At 62.3% G+C, this 20,906-nt stretch overlaps 3 protein-coding genes across 4 annotated transcripts; 1 reads left to right on the top strand and 2 right to left on the bottom strand.

Moving 5' to 3' along the window:
* The first annotated feature begins 322 nt into the window (after positions 1-322).
* Positions 323-14,040, top strand: ANO8 (anoctamin 8). 2 transcript variants are annotated; one of them, XM_066566132.1, is made up of 17 exons: positions 323-425; positions 3,260-3,370; positions 3,917-4,049; positions 4,236-4,374; positions 4,657-4,753; positions 5,198-5,314; positions 5,463-5,590; positions 6,157-6,318; positions 6,705-6,857; positions 7,058-7,184; positions 7,274-7,329; positions 7,764-7,838; positions 8,679-9,338; positions 9,679-9,870; positions 10,059-10,190; positions 10,718-10,828; positions 11,280-14,040. In XM_066566132.1, the coding sequence occupies exons 1-17, from the start codon at positions 323-325 to the stop codon at positions 11,937-11,939; spliced, it is 3,156 nt and encodes a 1,051-aa protein (XP_066422229.1). In that variant the 3' UTR covers positions 11,940-14,040. The 2 variants fall into 2 exon arrangements, with proteins under 2 accessions (XP_066422229.1, XP_066422228.1); XM_066566131.1 differs by having other exon boundaries at positions 11,277-14,040.
* Positions 14,041-14,981: 941 nt separating this feature from the next.
* DDA1 (DET1 and DDB1 associated 1) lies at positions 14,982-19,097 on the bottom strand. Its single transcript, XM_066566133.1, has 5 exons — positions 19,037-19,097; positions 18,296-18,376; positions 17,919-17,970; positions 17,575-17,636; positions 14,982-17,036 (listed from the first exon to the last, which is right to left on the bottom strand). Exons 1-5 carry the CDS (start codon positions 19,037-19,039, stop codon positions 16,926-16,928), a joined length of 309 nt encoding a protein of 102 aa, XP_066422230.1. The 5' UTR covers positions 19,040-19,097; the 3' UTR covers positions 14,982-16,925.
* Positions 19,098-19,565: 468 nt separating this feature from the next.
* MRPL34 (mitochondrial ribosomal protein L34) lies at positions 19,566-20,278 on the bottom strand. Its single transcript, XM_066566356.1, has 2 exons — positions 20,154-20,278; positions 19,566-20,062 (listed from the first exon to the last, which is right to left on the bottom strand). Exons 1-2 carry the CDS (start codon positions 20,228-20,230, stop codon positions 19,792-19,794), a joined length of 348 nt encoding a protein of 115 aa, XP_066422453.1. The 5' UTR covers positions 20,231-20,278; the 3' UTR covers positions 19,566-19,791.
* Between the last annotated feature and the right edge of the window lie 628 nt (positions 20,279-20,906).

Genomic DNA, 20,906 nt, shown 5'->3' with positions numbered 1-20,906 from the left:
GAGCACAGCGGGGGGGCGATGTGGGGAGCGGCGGGGGGGACACCTCGGGGCACACCGGTGCCACCGCGGGGGCCCCACCGTGCCACCCCCGTTCCGAGCCGCCCCCCGCGCTCCCCCCGGGACCCCCCCGCGGGGCGCGGCCGGACACGCGTGGCCGGGAGCCGCGGCCAACCGGAGCGAACCGGGAGCGGCGGCTCCGCGCTCCGCTCCGCCGCTGCCGCCTTTGTCCCTCCTCCCGGCCGCAGCGGCGGCGGCAGCGGCGGCCCCGGCGGCCCCGGCGGCCCCATGCACCGGCCCCGCCGCCGCCGCCGAGCCCCGCACCATGCCCGAAGCGGCGGCGGCCGCGGCGCAGGACGGAGAGCGGCCCCGGCGGGGCCCGGCCGCGGAGGAGCGAGCGGAACCGGCGGCGCCCACCGGAGTGCTGGGTACGGGGAACCGGGAGAGGCGGGGGGGCACGGGGAGGACCGGGATGCGGCTCGCTGCGGATGCGGGCCGGGATGCGGGGGGGGGCGGTCGAGGCTGCGGGTACCGGAGCTCTGAGCATCCCCCCGGTACCGGGAGGGCTCCGAGCCCCCCCGCCCGGGCGGGTCCCGCCTCATGGCGGGGGTTCTGTGGCTCTCGGAGGGGTTTTTGTCACCTTTCCCCCCTCCCCGGACAGCCCCGAGGCCCCCCCGGGATGGCGCTGGCAGCCGGCGCCGTGTCCCGTCCCCCCCCACCGGTGACACCCCCCGTGTCACCCTCCCCACCCCGGGAAGGCGTTTTGCCCCCGCCACCCTCCCTCGCCAGGCCCGTGCCCCCCCCAGCACGACAGGGGGGTGGCGCAGCTCGCAGCCTTTGTGTCGCTGTCCCCACGCCGGCCTTGGGGTCCCCTCCCCCGCGTGGCGCGGGGCCAAGTGACATCCCCGGATCAGGGTCCCCGCGGCGCGGGGGGGTGGCAGGGCCTGGTGGCAGCTGTGGCACCGAGCGGGGCTCCTGCCGGCGGGCGGGTGACCCACTTCGTGCCCCCTGGGACACCTCTCGGTGCTCGCCACGCCGCAGCTCCGGTGACCTTAGCCCGGGAGCCAAGGTGAGCGGCACGGCCGGCGACAAATGGGGACAAGCGGGGGGACCCGGGGGGTGGCACACGGCGCGCCGGCCCTGCCGAGCCCTCGGGGCCACCTCGGTGGTGGCACCTCGTGTGGGGAGGGGCCGCGGGGACAGCGGGGTTGAGGGTGGCGGTCACCCCCCAAAGCCCAGCCAGCTGGGGGATGCTGGGGACCCCCCTTTTTCCGTGAGCTTGGGCATGGAAAGCCCCCCCGGGCCTGGGTCTGTGCCCTCGGGGTGGGCACTGCCCCACGCGGGTGGCAGTGGCCCCGCAGCCGCCGCCCGCGCCGGGTGGCACCGCTGCGGGCAGGACATAAATAATGCAGGGTGGGTGAGCTCAGCCCGCCGGCGTCACCCGGCTGCCCGGCCAGGGTGGCACGGCCACCTCCGCCAGCGCCCCATGCCCACCGTGGGCACTCGGGTAGCCCCACAGCTTGATATCCCCATGGCCTGGCACCCTAAAACACTGGCACCCTAAAACACGGGCACCCTGAGAGTCTGGCACCCCAATACCCCAACACCCAGCTATCCCTGCGCCTCATCACCATGGTGCCTCTACACCCCAGTACCCCAAAACACAGCTGCACCTGTACCCCAACACCCTGGTACCCCAACATCCCCAAAGCCTGACACCCCAACACCCTGGTACCCCAATACCTCAGCCTCCCAGCACCCCTGCATCCTGATACCGCAGCACCCTGGCACCTCAACACCCTGGCACCTTGGCATCCTGATACCCAAACACCCAGGCACTTGGGCACCCCCGTACCCCAGTACCCTGACACCCTGGCATCCCATCCCTGTCACCCCAAGAGCCCTGCACTGTAACACCCTGGTACCCCTGCACCCAGAAACATCAACAGCCTGGCACCCCAACAGCCTGGCACCAACACCCTGACACCCCAACACCCCAACAGCCTGGCACTCAATAACCTGATAGCCTGGCATCCCAACACCCCAACATCCCAGTACCCTGATACCCCCAGCACCCCAATACCCCAACATCCCCACACCAGGGTACCCCAGCCCCCCAACGCCCTGACACCCCAATACCCGAGCACCCCTAAACCTCAAAGCCCCAGCAGCCTGGCACCCCATTACCCCCAAACCTTGGCACCCCATTGCCCCACAGCCTGGCACCCCATTAACCCCAAACCCTGGCACCCCCTTACCCCCACAGCCTGGCACCCCATTGCCCCACAGCCTGGCACCCCCGCACCCCAGGGCGGGGCTCGGCCGTGCCCAGCCTGCCGGACCGGTGCTACAGCGGGGGTGGCAGCCTGGCGCTGTCCTCAAGTGCCACCCTCGGCTCGGGGACAGCGGAGCCTTTCAGAGCCCGTCAGGGCGCGGGGTTTGGGGGGTCCCAGCAGAGGTGCCCGGGTTTGGGGGGTCCCAGCAGAGGTGCCCGGGTTTGCGGGCCCCACAGAGGTGTCCGGTTTTGGGGTGCCTTCTTGGCATCAGCAGCTCTGGCATTTCCTGTTTTCCCGGGCGGTTTCCGGCACCCCGAGCCCTTCCCAGCCCCGGGGCACCGCCACATCCCGGGCCGAGGAGGGGACACTGAGGCACAAGGGGACACTGAGGCAGGGAAGCGACAAGCGGGGTCCCCACGCCATCGGGGGCCCCCTCCCTCCCTGCCAGCCCCGGGTGGATTTTTTGGGACTCCCCCGTCCCCACCCTCCCCGGGCAGCGCTTTGGGGACACCGGGCACGGGGACAGCGCGTCTCAGCCACCCCGGGCGGGGCAGCGGCCGTGTCCCCTCGGTGCCACCGCGCCCCGGGGGTGCTTTGGGGACTGTCCCCACCGCAGCCCGGCGCGGCGGCGCGGTTTCCATGGAGACCGGCTGCTTTTCCCGATCCCCGTTTTTCCTGCGCTTTTCCGTGCCCGGGCTCCGGGAGGAGGTGAGAGCCTTTGGGGACGCTCCGAGGGGACACCCCGCGACATTCGGCACCGCCGGGGGTGGCGGGACGCGCTAGCGGCTCCTCCCCGCAGCTGTCGGGTCCGATTTTGGGAGCTACCGCAGGAGAAACCCGATGCCAGGGCGGTGGCACCGCCGTGCCCCGTGCCACGGCCGGGTTGGGGACAGGCGGGGACGCGTCCCGCCGCCAGCCCGGGGCTCCGGGGCGCTCTGGGATCCGCTGCCCGCGGGGGTTGATCCCTGCCTGGCCTCCCCCCGCAGATAAACTCTTCGGGAAGCGGCTGCTCCAGGCCGGGCGCTACATCATGTCCCACAAGGCCTGGATGAAAACGGTGCCCACGGAGAACTGCGACGTGCTGATGACATTCCCGGGTAGGAACGGTCCGGGAAACCGGGAAAACCGGGATAGGGGTGGGGTGAGACCGGGAAAACAGGGACTGGGATGTGATCGGGAGAACAGGATTGGGATGTGGCCAGGAAAACCGGGATCGGGTGAGGTGGCACCAGGAAAACCGGGATTGGGATGTAATCGGTAAAACCGGGATAGCCGGGGCAGGAGGGGGTGGGGATGGGAGGAAGAGTCCCGGAGGGGGCAGAAGGGATGGGGGATTGGGGATGTGGGATTGGGGTGGGATGTGGGATTGGGGAGGGATTGGGGATGCAGGGAGGGGTGGGGACGTGGGAAGGGATAGGGAGTGTGTGGATGGATGGGGACCGGGACAGGGACACGCGGCAGGATGGGGACAGGGATGAGGGACACCTGGAGGGATGAGGACTGGGATAGGGACACATGGCAGGATCAGGACTGGGGTGAGGGACACAGGGATGGAGGGGCACTGGAGCAGGGATGAGGGACACGTGTCAGGATGGGCACCGGGCCGGTGACACGGGGCAGGACACACGGCACTGTCCCCGCAGACAGCACGGATGACCACACGCTGCTGTGGCTGCTGAACCACATCCGCCTGGGCATCCCCGAGCTGATCGTGCAGGTGCGGCACCACCGGCACACGCGTGTCTACGCCTTCTTCCTCACCGCCACCTACGAGAGGTGCGTGCCCATCCCCAGAATGTCCCCAGAGTGTCCCCAGTGTATCCCCAACGCTGTCCTCTACATGTCCCCACACTGTCCCAACGCTGTCCCCACTGTGTCCCCACACTGTCCCCACCGTATCCCCACACTGTCCCCACGCTGTCCCTGCTGTGTCCCCACGCTGTCCCCACTCTGTCCCCGCAGTTTGCTGCGTGGGGCGGACGAGCTGGGGCTGCGCAAGCCGGTGAAGGCGGAGTTCGGGGGCGGCACCCGCGGCTTCTCCTGCGAGGAGGATTTCATCTACGAGAACATCGACAACGAGCTCGGCTTCTTCAGCTCCCAGGTGGGGACGGGGTGTGGGGAACGGGGTGTGGGATATGGGGACATGGGATACCCGGATGTGGGGTACAGGGATAGGGGGTACAGAACTTCAGGAATCCAGGGATATGGGGGTGTTGGGATATGGGGATATGGGATATGGGGATCTGGGGAGGCTGGGTGAGGATTCAGCCACCCCTGGCACTGGGGACAGGGACAGGGACAGGCCAGGGAGGAGACAGGCTAGGGAGGGGATAGGGTCAGGGAGGGGACAAGGACAGGGTCACTGGCGGCGTGTCCCCCACAGGAGCGGCAGAGCATCATCCGCTACTGGCTGGAGAACCTGCGGGCCAAGCAGGGCGAGTCCCTGCACAACATCCACTTCCTGGAGGGCCAGCCCATCAGTGAGTGTGGCACCCGGTAGCACTGCCGTGGCACCTGTGACAGTGCCACGGCACCTGGTGGCACTGCTGACACTGCCGTGGCACCCGTGACAGTGCCATGGCACCTGTGACAGTGCTGACACTGCCCCTGTGGCACGGAGCTCCCACGTGCCACCATCCCCATTGTCCCTGTGCCAGCCCCACCACCCCAGGGCCACGCAGGGTGGCAGTGGGGATCCCGGGCCATGTCCCCACTGTCCCTGACCCCCTGTCCCCATTGTCCCCATCCCTGGGGCCGTGTGCTGGGCGGGGTCTGTAGGATCCCGGTGGGCACAGAGCTGTCCCCATTGTCCCTATTGTCCCCGCCCCTACTCCCGCCCCCCCAGGGCCACGCGGGGTGGCAGCGGAGACCCCGGGCCGTGTCCCCGTGTCCCCGATGTCGCTGACCCCGTGTCCCCGTGGCAGTCCCGGAGCTGGCCGCACGGGGGGTGATCCAGCAGCTGTTCCCGCTGCACGAGCAGAGGATCCTCAAGCGCCTGATGAAGTCCTGGGTGCAGGCAGTGTGCGAGGCGCAGCCCCTCGGTGAGACCAGGGGTGCTTCGGGGGGCTCGGAGGGTTTGGGGTCACCCCAGGAGGGTTTGTGGGGCCCTAGCCCTTCAGTGAGCTTTGGGGTGACCCCAGTGGAGTTTTGGGGTCCCGGCCCCACTGATGTCTCCTGTGCCCTGCCCAGATGACATCTGTGACTATTTTGGGGTGAAGATTGCCATGTACTTTGCCTGGCTGGGCTTCTACACCTCGGCCATGGTGTACCCGGCCGTGTTTGGCTCCATCCTCTACACCTTCACCGACAGAGACCAGGTGGGGCCACTCTGAGGCCACTCTGGGGCCACTCTGGGGTCACTCTGGGGCTTCCCAACCTTCCTGAGGGGTTTCCACCCCCCCTTGGGGTTCCCATCCTTCTGTGAGGGTTTCCACACTCCTTCAAGGGTTTCCATCCTTCCCTGGGGTTTCCATCCCTTCCATCCCATCACTCCTTGTGGGTTTTTCTTCCCTTCATGGGGTTTTCATCCCCTCTTGGGGTTTCTATCCTTCTGTGAGGGTTTCCACACTCCTTTAAGTGTTTTCATCCCTCCTTTGGGTTTACCAATTCTCCTTGAGGGTTTCCATCCTTCCTTGAGGTTTTCCATCCCTCCTTGTGGGGTTTTCCTTGTGGGGTTTCCCTTTCTTCCTTGTGGGGTTTTACATCCGTCCTTGTGGGGTTTTCCCCCCGTCCCTGATGGATCCTTCCCCCTTTTCCCTCAATGCCCCACCCCATCCATTCCCTCGAGGCTGGAGGGACTCCCAACCCCCCAGGGCTGCATTTGGGGTCTGTGGGGGCGGGGAGGGGACCAACCCTGGTGCAGTTGGTGCCGTCTGTCCCCCAGACCAGCCAGGACATCTCCTGCGTGGTCTTTGCCATCTTCAACGTCATCTGGGCCACGCTGTTCCTGGAGGAGTGGAAGCGCCGCGGCGCCGAGTTCGCCTACAAGTGGGGGACGCTGGACACCCCCGCAGAGTCCCTGGAGGAGCCCCGGCCCCAGTTCCGGGTCAGACACCAGCACGGGGCCACCTCCCTTCTGGGGTCCCATTCCTGGGGGTCCCGTTCCTTGGGGGATCCCATTCCTTTTGGGGTATCCCATTCCTTTTGGGGTATCCCATTCCTCAGGAAGGCCCCCAGATCCCTTCCTGAGGGGGGCTCAGCCACCAGCCCCAGGGTCCCAGCAGGGGCCCCTGGATCTGTGGGGTCCCTGGAGCTGTGGGGTGCCAGGATCTGTGGCTCCCTGTCCCTGTGCGTGCCATGAGCCGTGGGTCCCTGGGGGTGTGGGGTTCCTGTCCCTGTCCCTGTCCCTGTCCCTGTCCCTGTCCCTGTCCCTGTGAGTGCCCCGTGGGTCCCTGTCCCTGTCCCTGGGTGTGCCACGGGCCGTGCCTGCAGGGCACCAAGCGGATCAGCCCAGTGACCAGCGCTGAGGAGTTCTATTACCCGCCCTGGAAGCGCCTCCTGTTCCAGAGCCTCGTCAGCCTCCCCGTCTGCCTGGCCTGCCTCATCCTCGTCTTCCTCCTCATGCTTGGCTGCTTCCAGCTCCAGGTGTGGCCCCACTCTGGGGACAGTGACAGTGGCACTGCTCCTCCTGCTGGTGCTGCTCCGGCTCCTGATCCTGATCTTGACCCTGATTGTCTCCCTGTCCCCTGTCCCTGTCCCATCCCTGTCCCTGTCCCCACCCTGTCCCTGTCCCCATCCCTGTCCCCGTCCCTGTCCCCACCTTGTCCCTCTCCCTGTCCCCACAGGAGTTGGTGCTCAGCATCCAGGAGCTGCCGCGCGTCCTTCGCTTCCTGCCCAAAATCATCCTGGCTGTCATTGTCACTGCCTGTGACGAGATCTACAAGAAAGTGGCCTTGTGGCTCAATGACATGGGTGCGCTGGGGACCCTGCGGTGGCCCTGGGGTGGCCCTGGGTTGGCCCTGGGACCCCCGGGCCCCCCTGACTCGCCCTGTGCCCTGCAGAGAATTATCGGCTTCAGAGCGCCTACGAGAAACACCTCATCATCAAAATGGTCCTGGTGAGGGGACACGGGGACACAGGGACACTGGGGTGACACTGAGGGGAGACTGGGACACAGGGACACTGGGGACACGGGGTAAAGGGGACACTGGGGGACATGGGGACATGGGGGGACATGGAGGCACGGGGCACACAGGGACATGGGGGCACAGGGGGGACACTGGGGGACTGGAGGGGCCAGGATCAGGGACACAGGGGAGTGGGAGGGACTGGAGAGGTCCTGGCAGCTCTTGCTGAGGGGACAGAGGGCACTGGGGGGTACTGGGGGGCTGTTGGTGAGGGACAGAGGGGACCGGAGGGCTCCTGGCAGCTGCAGAGGTGACAGCTGGGGCTGGAGGTGTCACAGAGGGGACACGGAGGGAAGCAGAAGGTCTCAGCCAGCGCTGAGGGGACACCGAGGTGACCGAGGTGCCACCCCGCTGTCACCGCCAGTTCCAGTTCGTCAATTCCTACCTGAGCCTTTTCTACATCGGATTCTACCTCAAGGACATGGAGCGCCTCAAGGAGGTGAGGGGACCCTGCCAGCGGGGCCGATGTCCCCACAGTGTCCCCAGCACCCCTCCACCCCCCTCCACCACCACCGCATCCCTCCGGGTGTCCCCGCCTGTGTCCCCGCCCAGCGTGGCTCACGGCGTGTCTCTATCCCTGTGTGGTGTCGCCGTGTTGTCCCTTTTGTGTCCCTTTTGTGTCCCTTCCGCAGCTCCTGCTCATCCTGTCCCTGTCGCAGAGCCTCGCGCGGCAGCTCCGGGAGGCTCTGCTCCCCTCCATCCTCCTCCACCTCCACCTCTCCCTCATCTTCCTCAGGCGCCTCCTGCGCTTTTGCTGGACCCTGGGAGTATCCAAAGTAGGAGCGTGGGGACACCCAGGGGACACCCAGGGGACACTCAAGGGACACCCAGGGGACACCCAACCCGCCCAGGGTGGCGGCGGCGCTGCTGCGGCCCCGCCCCATGGGGGTGCCAGTGGTGGGCGGGGGTCACAGCAGAGGGGACACTGGGGGGCTGACACGGAGGGGTGGAGACACCACGGGGACAGCAGAGAGGAGCAGAGACAGCACGGGGACATCACAGGAGGGGCGGGGACATTAAGGGGACATCAGGGACACCACAAGGGGAGCAGGGACACTGAGGGGACATCAGAGAGGAGCAGGGACACCACAATGGGAACAGGGACACCACAAGGGGAGCAGGGACACTGAGGGGACATCAGAGAGGAGCAGCGACCCCACAGGAGAAGCAGGGACACCCCAGGAGCACCAGGAACCCCATGGGGCCAGGCCATGGGGACAATCCCCGGCTATCGGCGGGGGGTGACACCGTGTCCCCCGTGTCCCCCGTGTCCCCGCAGATGCTGGCCACGCTGCTGATCACGCGGCAGTTCCTGCAGAACGTGCGGGAGGTGTCGCAGCCGCACCTGTACCGGCGGCTCCGGCGCGGCGAGCTGAGCGTGCGGAGCCTGCGGGAGCTCGGGCGGGCCCTGCTCCGCCTGCTCGCCCCGCGGCCGCCCCCGCACGCCCCTGCGGAGGGACAGCGCGGCGAGAAGAAATGCCTGAACGGGGGCTGCGGCGTGCCCGAGGAGGAGGAGGAGGAGGCGGGAGGGGAGGAAGAGCGGCGCGGCTCGGACTCGGAAGAGGAGAGCGCGCTGGACTGCGGGCTGAAGCTGAAGAAGGTGAGCTTCATCGAGCGCGCCGAGCGCCGCGCCGAGCCCGCCGGCACCGAGGACGAGCCCTTCCTGGAGGAGGGCAGCCCCACCATGGTGGAGAAGGGCATGGACCCCGCGGCCGTGTTCGAGCTCTGCGAGGAGGAGGAGGAGGCCGAAGCGCAGCCCGGCAGCCCCGGCAGGGCGGCGGAGCCGGCGGTGCTGGCGAGGAGGAGGAGGAGGGAGGAGGAGGAGGGCGAGGAGGAAGGGAGGAAGCGCAACCGCGCCTCGTGGATTGACCCCCCCGAGGAGGATTACTCCACGCAGCTGACCCAGGCTGAGGTGGAGAGCTGCATGAAGAAGTACGAGGTGGGTGGCTTCTGTCCCCTTTGTCCCCATGTCCCTGGACTTGCTGGGTTCCCCAAGGTGTTCTGGGGCTCTCTGAGGTGTCCCTGTGGCCATCAGGACCCGAGGTGTCCCATGGGTCCCCTGAGGTGTCCCTGTGTCTGGTGGCCTCCCAAAGTGTCCCTTCCTGAGGTGTCCCTTCCTGAGGTGTCCCTGGGGCCATCAGGATGCCCAGGGTGTCCCAGGGCTCCATGAGGTGTCCCCATGTCTGGTGGCCTCCCAGAATGTCCCTTCCCAAGCTGTCCCATCAGGAGCCACCCCAGAGCCCCCGGTGATGTGGGCGCTGTCCCCGCCGTCCCCTCAGGACACCTTCCAGGACTACCAGGAGATGTTCATCCAGTTTGGCTACGTGGTGCTCTTCTCCTCAGCCTTCCCGCTGGCGGCTGCCTGCGCGCTGCTCAACAACGTCCTGGAGATCCGCAGCGACGCCTTCAAGCTCTGCACGGGCCTGCAGAGACCCTTCGGGCAGCGCGTGGCCAGCATCGGCCACTGGCAGGTGCTGGGGACATTGGGGACAGCAGGGACACTGGGGACAGTGGGGACAGCATCGGGCATTGGCAGGTGGAACAAAGGCCACGGGGACAGCAGGGACAGCATCGGCTCAGTGTGATCCCCATTAACCACCGCACTAATTAACAAATTAACCAAAAACCCTTTAATTAATGCCCCAAATCTGTCCTGCAGAAGGTGATGGAGGCCATGGGCGTCCTGGCCATCGTGGTTAACTGCTACCTGATCGCTCAGTGCGGGCAGCTGCAGCGCCTCTTCCCGGGGCTCAGCCCCCAGGCTGCCATCGTCTGCGTCGTGGTGCTCGAGGTACTGGGGGCAGCGGGGCTGGGGTCACCCCAATGGGGTTTGGGGTCACCTCGCTGGGGTTTGGGGTCACCCCAGGGTCACCCCAATGGGGTTTGGGGTGCCCAGGTTGGGTCACGGCTCAGGGAGGTGATGGCCAAGGGTGGGGATGGCTGGGAGAGTTCTGGGCTGGATGGGCCAGAAATCCCTGGGTACTGAAATCCCTGGGTACTCACACCCCTGGATATTCACACTCCATGGTACTCACAGCCCTGGGTACTCAAATTCCTGGATATTCAAATCCCTGAGTACTGAAATCCCTGGGTACTCACAGCTCTGGGTACTCAAATCCCTGGACAATTAATTAATATATTCCCTGGACACTGGGCCAGATTTTGGGGTGGAAATTCTGGATTTTGGAATAGAAGGGGTGGATTTTGGGGTGGAAATGCTGGATTTTCAAAAGGAAGGGGCAGATTTTGGGGTGGAAGGATGGGATTTCAGGAATGCTGGGAATGCTGAGCTGTGTCCCTGTGTCCCCGTGTCTCCAGCACTTTGCCCTGCTCCTCAAGTACGTGATCCAGGTGGCCATTCCTGACATTCCCGCCTGGGTGGCCGAGGAGATGGCCAAGCTGGAGTACCAGCGCCGCGAGGCCTTCAAGGTGGGTCCTGCTGGGGTGGCGTCCCCAAGGTGTCCCCAGGGTGTCCCCAAGTGTCCCCAGCACCACTGGGCTCCCTGAGGTGTCCCCATGGCCAGTGGCCTCCCCAAAATGTCCCTGACCCAGTGACCTCCCTGAGGTGTCCCCATGCCCACTGGCCCTCCTGGGGTGTCCCCAAGCCCAGTGTCCCCTGAATGTGCCCCTCAATGTGTCCCTAGATGTGCCCCCTGTTGTGTCCCCGTGCCTGGTGTCCCCCTCGATGTCCCCATGCCCAGTGTCCCCTCTATGTCCCCCGGCTGCACCCCATGCCCGGTGTCCCCTCACTGTCCTGGTGTCCCCTCCTCATCCCCTGTTTCTGTTCCCTCCATGTCTGCTGGCTGTGTCCTCCTGATGTCCCCGGGCCCTGCCCCATTCCCGGTGTCCCCTCGATGTCCCCTGTCGCTGTCCCCAGAAGCACGAGCGGCAGGCCCAGCACCATTTCCAGCAGCAGCAGCGCCGCAAGCGCGAGGAGGAGGAGCGGCAGCGCCACGCCGAGCTCCAGGCGCGCCGCGACCGCGACCCCGCCCGCGACGAGGCCGCCAAGGCCGAGGCCACCGGGCAGGACCCGGCGCACGACAAGGGCCAGGCCAAGGGGAAAAGCTCCGGCGGCTCCTCCGCGCACGGCCCCGACAAACCCAAGCGGCCCAGCTCGCTGCTGGCCACCAACAACGTGATGAAGCTGAAGCAGATCATCCCCCTGCAGGGCAAGTTCCTGTCCGGGGGCACCGGCGCGGCTGGCACCGCCACCGCCAGGTCGCCGCAGTCGCCCACGGGCAGCGAGAACAAACTGCCGGGGTTCCTGAGCTTCAAATTCCTCAAATCGCCCGAGACTAAGCGGGACGCGGGCACCGAGAAGGTGCAGTCGCCCACCAAGCCCTTCAACCCCGGCAAGCTCTTTAATTTCGGCAAGTCCGAAGGGCTCGGTGCCAACGGGGGCGCGGCCGGAGCGTCCCCGCAGCCCCGCGCGGGGCCCTCGGCGGACGCAGCGCCCGGGAAGTCGCATCTCAACGAGGAAGGGGCGAGGGAGGAAGCGGAGAACCGGGCGGAGGAGGAGGGCGGCGGTGCCCGGCTCTGACCGGGGGCTCCGGGGGGTCGGGAGGAGCCGGGCGGGGGAGGAGAGCGGCGGTGCCCGGCTCTGAGCGGGGCTCCGGGGGCACGGGGAACCGGAGAACCGGGCGGAGGAGGAGGAGGAGGAGGGCGGCGGTGCCCGGTTCTGAGCGGGGCTCCGGCGGTTCCGGCGGTTCCGGGAGCCGCCCGGTCCCTGCTGCGAGCGGCCGTGGCCGTCGGGAGCCTCTCGCCGCCGCTCGCCCGCGGGGCCGGCCCGGGAGCCGCCAGCGCCGCGCTCCGCTCCGGTGCTCTGTGCTGCGTCCCCCCGCCGTGTCCCCCCGGTCCCCCGGGCTGCGTCCCCCCGTGTCCCCCCGGTCCCCCGGGTCCCCCCGGCCCCGCCGCGCGGAGCCGCCGCCACCGCCCCGGGAGCCGCGGGGGAACGGCGGGGGAGGCCTGAGAGCGGCGGGCGGCGGAATCCCGGTACCCGGGGCACGGCGCGAGGTATCCCGGTACGGCCGGGACAGCCCGGTGCGGCTGGAGCATCCTGAAACTTCCTAGGCTCACCGGGGGCAGTTATCCCGGTTTCCATGGGAACCGGGGGCAGTTATCCCGGTTTTTGGAGCATCCCGAACTCTCCCAGACTCCGTTTCCCCCAGAGACGCCGCGCTCCAGCCTTTGGATCCTCCGGGAGCCACATCCCGCTCCTGGAATTCCCGGGAACCCCGGGACGAGCCCGATTCAGCCGTGCCTCAACCCTGCTCCGCCCGCTCCCCCCGCCTGGATCCCGGATCCCAATCCCGGATCCCAATCCCAAATCCCGGAGATCCTTCCCGGGAGTTTTCCAGCCGGGAATGGGGCGCATTTCCCGGGAATGCCGTGCATGGGCAGCGTTTCTTGCACTAAATCCCAACCCCGATCCCGCCGCCGGTGCCGCTTCTCCCAAATCCCGAATCCCAGCGGGACTTTCCCGGCTCCAGCTCCGAATTCCCTGGAATTCTGTCGCAATAAAGGGCGGGACAAGGAGGGGACACGGGGAGGGACAATGGGGAGGGGGTGGGAGCCGCTTCGCTGCTGCCGCGGGAAGGAATTCCTGGATTTCCCGGGATTCCCTGGATCCAGCGGGATCCATGCTGGGAATGCGCTCCCTCCTTTCCCTGCTTCGCTTCGCGGGGTTGGTGGCACTTGGGGACATCCATTCTCAAAGGGAAAAATCTGGAAAAAGAGGGAAAAGCTGGGAAAAGGGGGGGAGGGGGGAGTGGTCCCAAGTCCCCTCCTGTTCCCTCTTCCCAAAAATCAGGTTGGAATTTTTTTGGGGTTTTTTCCCCCCCTCCTCTTTCGAAGAATCCATGGAATGTCAAAGAATCCATGGAATTTTGGGGTTTGGGGTTTTTTTTGGGATCCCAAATCGAAGCCATTTTCCAGAGCAATAAGGGCAGGAAAATCCGGGATTCCCAAAAGGGAAAAGCTCCATGTTCCCACTCCAGGGTGGGAAAAATCCAGGTGCGATCGGGAAGGTTAATTTGGGAATGTGGAAACTGGGGATGGAGATTGGGAAGGAAAATTTGGGAATTGGGGATGGAGACCAGGATTAGGGATGGAGTTGGGGAACGGGGGTGGAGGTTTGGGAATTAGGGATGGAGATTTGGGAACAGGGAAGGAGATTTGGGAACGTGGATGCAGGAGGATCCCAATCCCCCCACCTGCCCTGGCCTGGAATATCCTGCAGAGATCCTGGGGCAAATCCCAGGAAAAGGGAGCCCTGGGAACGTTGGGAATTCCAGGAGAACGAGACCCCAGAATTCCAGGAGGCTCCAGCTCCTTCTCCCTCCCTCATCCCATGGGATTTTCCCAAAAATCCCCGGGAATGGCTTTGATCCCATTTCCCTCTGGAGTGGAGAATTCCCAGAGGGAAAAGCCCCAAATCTGGGGAATTTTCATCCCTTTCCCAAAAAAACAACAAAAAAATCCCTGGAATTTCGGAGGAGGGAAATATTTGGGAATGGTTTTTCCTTTGATTTTTTTCCTTGGAGTGCGAATTCCGTGGGAATTCCAGGAAAGGAAGGAAAGGGAGGGGGGGAGGGGGGGGTTTAATTTATTTATTTTTAATTTATTTTTGTAAAATCCGCAATAAAAAAAGAAATTTATTTCGACAGCTCATTTGCATCTCATTTGCATTTTTGAATATTTGAGTTAGGCCCCAGGATCCAGAGCAGCATTCCCAACCTCTGGAAAACAAGATCCAAATATCTCCAGGATCCAGGAAAGGATGGAAAAATCCGATTAAATCCTTGAAATTCCATCAATTTCTTGTTGATAAAAATGTGGAATTGTTGGAAAAAAAAATCCTGGAAAAAGAATTCCGGTGGATACCTGGAATTTTAGCAGGAATTCTGGGAAAATCCAGGTTTTTCCAGCTCTGTGATCCCAGATTTTGAGTGGAAATTGAAGGATTTGAAGGGAAAATCCTGGAGCTGGGAATGACAGAGCTTGCTGGGGTTTGGGAATGGCCAAAATTGGGTGGAAAATTCCCAAAAAATTCAGGATTGGGCTCTGGGAATTCCAGGAATTCCAAGAATTCCAAGTCCTGGGGGTGTCTGGGGAGGGAATCCTGGGATTTCGGAGCTGCAGGACACAGAAAATCCCGATGAGGAGGAAGAGGTGGGAACTGGGCAAAAAACGCCAGAAAAATGGTGGAGTTTGGGAATTCTGGGTGGGAAGGCACCAGGAAGTGGCAGGGGGGATTTTTCCGGGAATTTTCCAGAAGATTTCTTGAATCAGATCAAGGGAAGGGGGAGACAGAGCTCCAGGAATTCCAGGAAAAGCTGGGAATGAGCTGGAGGAGAGGGGGAAGGGGGATCCCCAATCCAGGGATGGGATGAGAACCCCAAATCCAGGGATCCCAAATCCCGAGTGGGACCCGGAACCCCCGGCAATCCCAAACCCGCCAGCTCTGGCCAATCCCGACCTTTCCCCCCGGAATTCCCCAGCCCTGTTTTTCCTGGGATAAATTCCCATTCCCGAGGCTCCCGTCCCCCTTTCCCAGGGGGAAGAAAAGTGGGAATTCCAGCAGGAAGTGCCAACTCTTTAATGGAACAACATTCCCGAGCCTCGGGAACCCCGGGATCCGCCCTCCTCTCCTGGAACCCCCGGAATTCCTCCCAGAGATTCCTCAAATCCGGCTCCTCCCAGAGTTCTCCAGCTGAAAATCCCAAACCAAACCAAAATCCCGGGAATTCCGCTTGTCCTTCCCCTCCCCCCACCCCCCCAACACCGCATTCCAGGAATTCCAAAGTCGCTTCCATAAAAAAACCAACCAACCAAAACAAAACAAACAAACAAAAAAAAAAAAATTGGGAAAAACGGAGGCAGAGCCAAAGTTCTGGATTGAATTCCAGTCCCAAATTCTGGGAATTCCGACCAGAGCCGTGTCCTGCTCCTCCCGAGCTTCTGGAGGAGTTCTGGCCCTTCCCAGCCCGGAATTCCCAGGGTGGATCCGGGATTTTCCAGGAAAAGGGGCGGCAGGAACCCTCCGAGAGTCAGAGCTGGGAATCGATTCTGGGAATCTCATGGAAAAATCCCTGTGGGTTTCCCAGCAAGGGGAGGGAGAAGGGCCCCGAATTCCGGGATTCCTGCAGGAATCAGCTCCTCATGGAAAAGCAGCTGGAATTTTGGGGTCATCCCGTCCTTTCCTGAGGTTCTCCGTGGATCCTGAGCCTCTGGATGGTCCCGGAAAGGCGGCTGGGAATTGTCTCAATCCCGAGGATTTGGGGAGCGAGGGATGGGCTCTGCATTCCCGGAATTCCATCCTGGATTCTTCCATCCTGGATTCCTGAATTCCATCCTGGATTCTTCTAGCCCAGATCCTGAATTCCATCTTGGATTCCTGAATTCCAGCCCAGATCCCAAATTCCATCCTGGATTCCCGGATTTCCAGCCTGGATTCTGGAATTCCAGCCTGGACTCCCAGAATTCCAGCCTGGATTCTTCCAACCCGGATCGCAAATTCCAGCCCAGATCCCAGATTCCATCCTGGATTCCTGGAATTCCAGCCAGGATTCTCCCAGATCCGGGGCCGCTCCCAGTCCTGGGAATTCCGAGTGATCCCTCGGAGAGGATCCGGCGATTCCCGGGAGAAAATCAGGATTTAAGGATCGACATTCCCAGCTTTTCCAGAGGGTGGGAAAAAAAATTCCGTGGATCCAGCCCCAAAAAAATCCCAGGATCTAAATTCCCAGGGATCGGCTCCAGCCATGATTGGAGCCTGGGAAGGGGTTGGGAATTTTCTGGAAAAATGGGAAAGGCCTCACAGTTGTGGTTGGGTTGGGAATATCCAAAGGATTCCTAGGAATTTCTCCAGGGGGATGTGAAGGGAAAAAAATCCTGGAATTTTTCAGGGAGGGGATGTGGGGAATCCTGGGAAAAGGGGATTTTTGGGAAGGGAGGAGATCCCAGAAAAAGTGGGTTTTTGGGAATGAGGAATTCTGGGGTATCACAGGAAGTAGATCCCAAGAATCCCAAAAAAAGTGGAATTTTGGGGGGGAAAAAAAAGGGGAGGGAGTTGTCCTGGAATTTCACAAGGAGCAGATCCGAGGAATTCCAGGAAAAAGGGAATTTTGGGAAGGGAATAAATCCCAGGAAAAGTGGATTTTTGGAAATGAGCTCTCCTGGGAGATCTCAGGAGCAAATTCCAGGAATCTCAGGACAAGGGGGAATTTTGGGGAATTAGGAATTCTGGGATTTCCCAGGGAACAGCACCCAGGAATCCCAGGAAAAAGGGGAATTTTGGGAATTAGGAATTCTGGGATACCCCAGAAAAACCAGGAATTTTGGGAATTAGGGCCCCTAAGGACGAACAACTCTCCATAAAAACCCCATAAATACAAACCAAAAACCAGGCACGAGGCAAATCCCAAATAAATAGGGCGGATCCTGGGAATCCCCAGCGGGTCAGGGGAGGGGTGCGGGAGGTGACAAAAAGCGGGAAGAGCCTTGGGAATTCCCAGCTCCAGGGTTTTTAAGTGTCCTCGGTCATGTCCTGGCTGCCGGTCCGGGCGATTTTGCGCGGCGGGGCCGAGTTCTCCCCCTCGAGCTCGCCCTGCTCCTGCTCCCGCTTCTTGGCCGCATTCTGCAACAGCGCCGGGGCTCAGGCAGTGCCGGGGCGATCGCGGCACTTCAGCACGTTCCAGGGGGGTTTAGGGGCTTTCAGGGAATTTCGGGGGGTTCCAGGGAAATCCGAGGGCAATTCCAGGGCAGACTCCCAGCATGGGGATCCCCGGTGTTCCCACATGCTGGGATTCCTAAACCCCCAGATTCCCAAATCCAAGAATTCCCAAATCCCAACATTCCCACTCCCTGGTATTCCCATTCTCAACATTCCCACACCCCAACATTCACAATCCCGTAATTCCCAAAGCCAACCATTCCCAATCCCAGAGTCCCCAAAACCCATAATTCCCAATCCCAGAGTTCCCAAATCCCAGCATTCCCAAATTCCCAACCACAACTTCCCCTCAATCCCAATTTCCCCTCATTTCCAGGGCCAGAACCACCCCAGGATTTCCTGCTTGGAATTCCCACGTTCACCATTCCTACGGGAACGATTCCTGGAATGAATCCATCCCAAATTCCCAGAAAAATTGGGAAATTTGGATCCCAAAAGTCACCTTTTTGTCCCACTGCTGGTGGAGGTAGCGCAGGAGGATGTTTGTCTTTTCTGTCACGATAACTGGGAATAATTCCAAGGAAAAACAGGGGAAAAAATCAGGTTTTAGGAGGATTTCAAAGGGTAAGGAGGGAGGAAAAATTGGGAATTGTTGGGGGGGAAATTGAGGATAAAGAAGGGGAAAAATGGGAATGAATAAAAGGGAAAATGGGAATTAAAAGGGGGAAAATGGGAACTAAAAGGGGGGAAGCTGGGAATGAATAGAGGGAATACTGCGAATGAAGAGGGGGAGCTGGGACTGTGGGTGGAGCCGATAAAAATTGGGATTTTCCCAGCAGGACTCACTCTGTTCCGAGGGGAATTCTCTGGTGGGCAAATACACCGAGGGCCGGCGGTTCTGGAATGGGAATGAGAGAGAGACTCAGGGACGGGATGGAAATGGGGAATGGGGGGATTTGGGAATTCAGGGATTGGGGAATTCCACGAATCAGGAACTCTGGGACTGGGGAACTCCAGGACTACGAAATGCCACGATTTGGGAATTCCGAGACTCGGGAATTCCAGGATTTTGGAATTCCAAGACTGGGGAATTCCAGGATTTGGGAATTCCGGGATTGGGGAATCCCAAGATTGGGGAATTCTGTGATTGTGGAACTCTGGTACGGGGGAACTCCAGGATTGGGGAATTCCAGGATTAAGGAATGGGGCCCCGGAGCACTCACGGAAGCCTTGCAGACGGAATCCGCATGGAACCTGCTGAAGTTGCTCTTGTTGTACACCGGGAGCCCTTTCAGGAAATCTGCCTGGGGAGCCACAATTCCCAAAAACCCCTCAGGGAACCCCAGGAATTGGTGTCGGTCCAACCGAGCCCAAATTCCAGGGGCTGAAGGGAAAGTGCCGGGATTTGGGCAGCTCCAAACTTTCCTTCCCCAGCTAAAATTCCCAGGGTGGTCCCAAGACTGTGACCCCTCAGCCCCCCCCATAAAACAAACGGTTCAGCCCCATTTTAGGGTGATCCCTAACCCCCCCCGATGAAACAAATGGTTCTGCCCAACTTTAAGTCACCCCTCACCCAAAAGAAATGGTTCGGCCCCCCCTTAGGATGCCCCCCACCCATATTGGGGTGCTCCAACCTCATCGCGAGCCCAAACCCCGCCCTGGGGCTCCCTCTCACCCCAAATCCCCCGCACCCCGCCCTGGGGCTCCCCTCATCCCCCAAATCCCCCGCACCCCGCCCGGAGCTCCCCTCACCGCCACCCCTGAGAGCGAGAACCCCTCACACCCCCTCAGCCCCGCCACCCCCGCCCAGGCCGCAGCGGGCGCGGGCCCTACAGGCCGGAAGCGGCCGCGGCGCCGCCGCTGCGGTACCGTGAAGGCCGCGGGCGGCGCGGCGGGCCCCGGGAGCCGCAGCCGGGCCGCCGAGGCCGGCGCGGGGCCGCCATTGCGGCGGGGGGCTCACGTACCATCTTCGCCGCCACCAGCCAGGAGGAGCCGCCCCGGCCCGCCCACTGTCATGGCCGCCCGCCTCGCGCGCGCCGATTGGTCCGCGCCGCGGAACGCTGCGTTTCTATTGGGCGCCGCGTCTGTCAATCATAGATGGGAGGGCTCGGTTGAGGCAGGAAGTGCTCGCGCGGAAGGGCGGGGCGGGTGCAGTGCTGGAGGACCCGGATGGAGAGCGGCGCGGGGCATGCTGGGAGTTGTGGTTTGGACGGCGAGTCCGCTCTTTAATTAAGGGGCGGCTCATTAAGTGTAGGCTCATTTCATTAGCAGCGCGGGAAAAAGAGGAGAATTCCTTCCCTATATCCCATCCCAGAGGTGATGGTAGAATCAGGAGCCCAGAGGATGGGGCAGAGGCGCTGCTGAGTGAAAAAACCTGAATTCCACCCCTAATTTCCGCACCCCCAACTTTCCCAAATATGTGCCCTGGAACGCGGCAGATTCCCCCTCCTCGTTAAATTCCCCACCCTAATTAACGCAGGAAACACGCTGGGATTTCAAAACACTCCACATTCCCACGTTTATAAACAAACAAAATTTTAAAAGCTGGAATAAACACATGGGAAACGCGAGGATAATTTAACAACCGAAGCACCAGCCGCGCCTCAAACCCGTCAGGGGCACGGATGACAGGGCCAGCGGGGCTGGGCACTCCCTCCAGGGCCCGGCGGGCTCATCCCGAATTCCCAGAGAAGAATTCCCGGAGAATTCCGGGGCTCCCTCAGTGGCTCAGGGATTTCCTGCCCTTCAGCATCCGCCGCAGGATCACGGCGACCCCGCCGGGAGTACTGATCCGTTTGATCCAGCCGTGAGTCTTCTTCCGCTTCCAGTTGTTGGGCTGGTACTCGTTCCCCCGGGATTTTCCACGGATTTGTCGGAAATTCCACGCTGGGACCGGGATGCGGCAGAGAACGGCGGCGTTGGAAGTCCCGGCAAGAGGCTCCAGAGCGCTTGGGAGCAGCGGGAAGGGAAAACCTCGCAGCAGGGAAAAACTTGGGGGAAATTAAAGCAGAGAAAGGAGTGAGAAGAGGGAAATAAAGGATAAATTTGGAATTTTAAAGTTGAGATTTCCCCTCCCGGTACCTGCGACCCCCGGCCCGCGCCCACACCGGGCCCAGCGCCGCCATTTTGCTCCGCCCGCCAACAACGCCGCTTCCCATTGGCTCCGTCCTCCCAGCCAATCACAGCGGCGCTGCGCAGCAAGGGCTGATGGGGGTTGTAGTCCTCTCGGGGGTCGTGGCAGAATTACCATGGCAACGGCGCACACTGCACCCGAGGCCTTGTCGTCTCGGGGGCTGTCGGTTGTCCCCCAGGATGTCGCGACAGTGCCATGAAGTCACTCTCAGTGCCTGAAAGGGCTCCAAGAGAGCTGGAGAGGGACCTGGGACAAGGGATGGAGGGACAGGAGCCAGGGAATGGATTTGGGATGGGAAAAGGAAGATTCGGGTGGGATTTTGGGAAGGAATTCCCAGAGCAGCTGAGCTGCTTCAGCCCTGGAATGTCCAAGGAAAGGTGGGATCGGCCTGGGATGGTCCAAGATGGGACTGGGTGAGATTTCAGGTCCTTCCAAGCCAGACAATTCCAGGATTTTCCTTTTTGGGATCAATCCCAGCCCAAGAGCAGGAGCAGCTCCAGGGTTTTTCCCTCCTGGTTTTTGTGGCCCGGCAGGAATGAGGGGATGTGGCTCAACTCTTCCCGAGCCCAAATTCTGGGAAAATAAACCCAAAACTGAGCCCTGGTTTGGTGTTTAGCCTCCTGGGGGTGGCACTGCCACACCCCTGGCACTGCCACACGTGTGACACCTTGGTGGCACTGATGGGTTTGGGACACTGCCAC

This window comes from Molothrus aeneus, chromosome 27 (genome assembly GCF_037042795.1).
Source record: "Molothrus aeneus isolate 106 chromosome 27, BPBGC_Maene_1.0, whole genome shotgun sequence".
Lineage (NCBI taxonomy): Eukaryota > Metazoa > Chordata > Aves > Passeriformes > Icteridae > Molothrus > Molothrus aeneus.
Note: the sequence above shows the minus strand (reverse complement) of the source record. Positions and strands in the feature narration are given on the sequence as shown.

Bases quoted from the DNA above. Each gene is read 5' to 3' on its own strand.
- DDA1 (XM_066566133.1), bottom strand. The intron at 17,637-17,918 runs GTGAGTCCTGCT...AATTATTCCCAG, and splicing joins AGAATTCCCCTCGGAACAGA to TTATCGTGACAGAAAAGACA. The intron at 17,037-17,574 runs GTGACTTTTGGG...GCGCTGTTGCAG, and splicing joins ACCAGCAGTGGGACAAAAAG to AATGCGGCCAAGAAGCGGGA.
- ANO8 (XM_066566131.1), top strand. From the start codon at position 323: ATGCCCGAAGCGGCGGCGGCCGCGGCGCAGGACGGAGAGCGGCCCCGG. The intron at 7,330-7,763 runs GTGAGGGGACAC...TGTCACCGCCAG, and splicing joins TCATCATCAAAATGGTCCTG to TTCCAGTTCGTCAATTCCTA. The intron at 9,871-10,058 runs GTGCTGGGGACA...TCTGTCCTGCAG, and splicing joins CCAGCATCGGCCACTGGCAG to AAGGTGATGGAGGCCATGGG.
- MRPL34 (XM_066566356.1), bottom strand. From the start codon at position 20,230: ATGGGAAGCGGCGTTGTTGGCGGGCGGAGCAAAATGGCGGCGCTGGGC. The intron at 20,063-20,153 runs GTACCGGGAGGG...ATTTCCCCCAAG, and splicing joins GCGCGGGCCGGGGGTCGCAG to TTTTTCCCTGCTGCGAGGTT.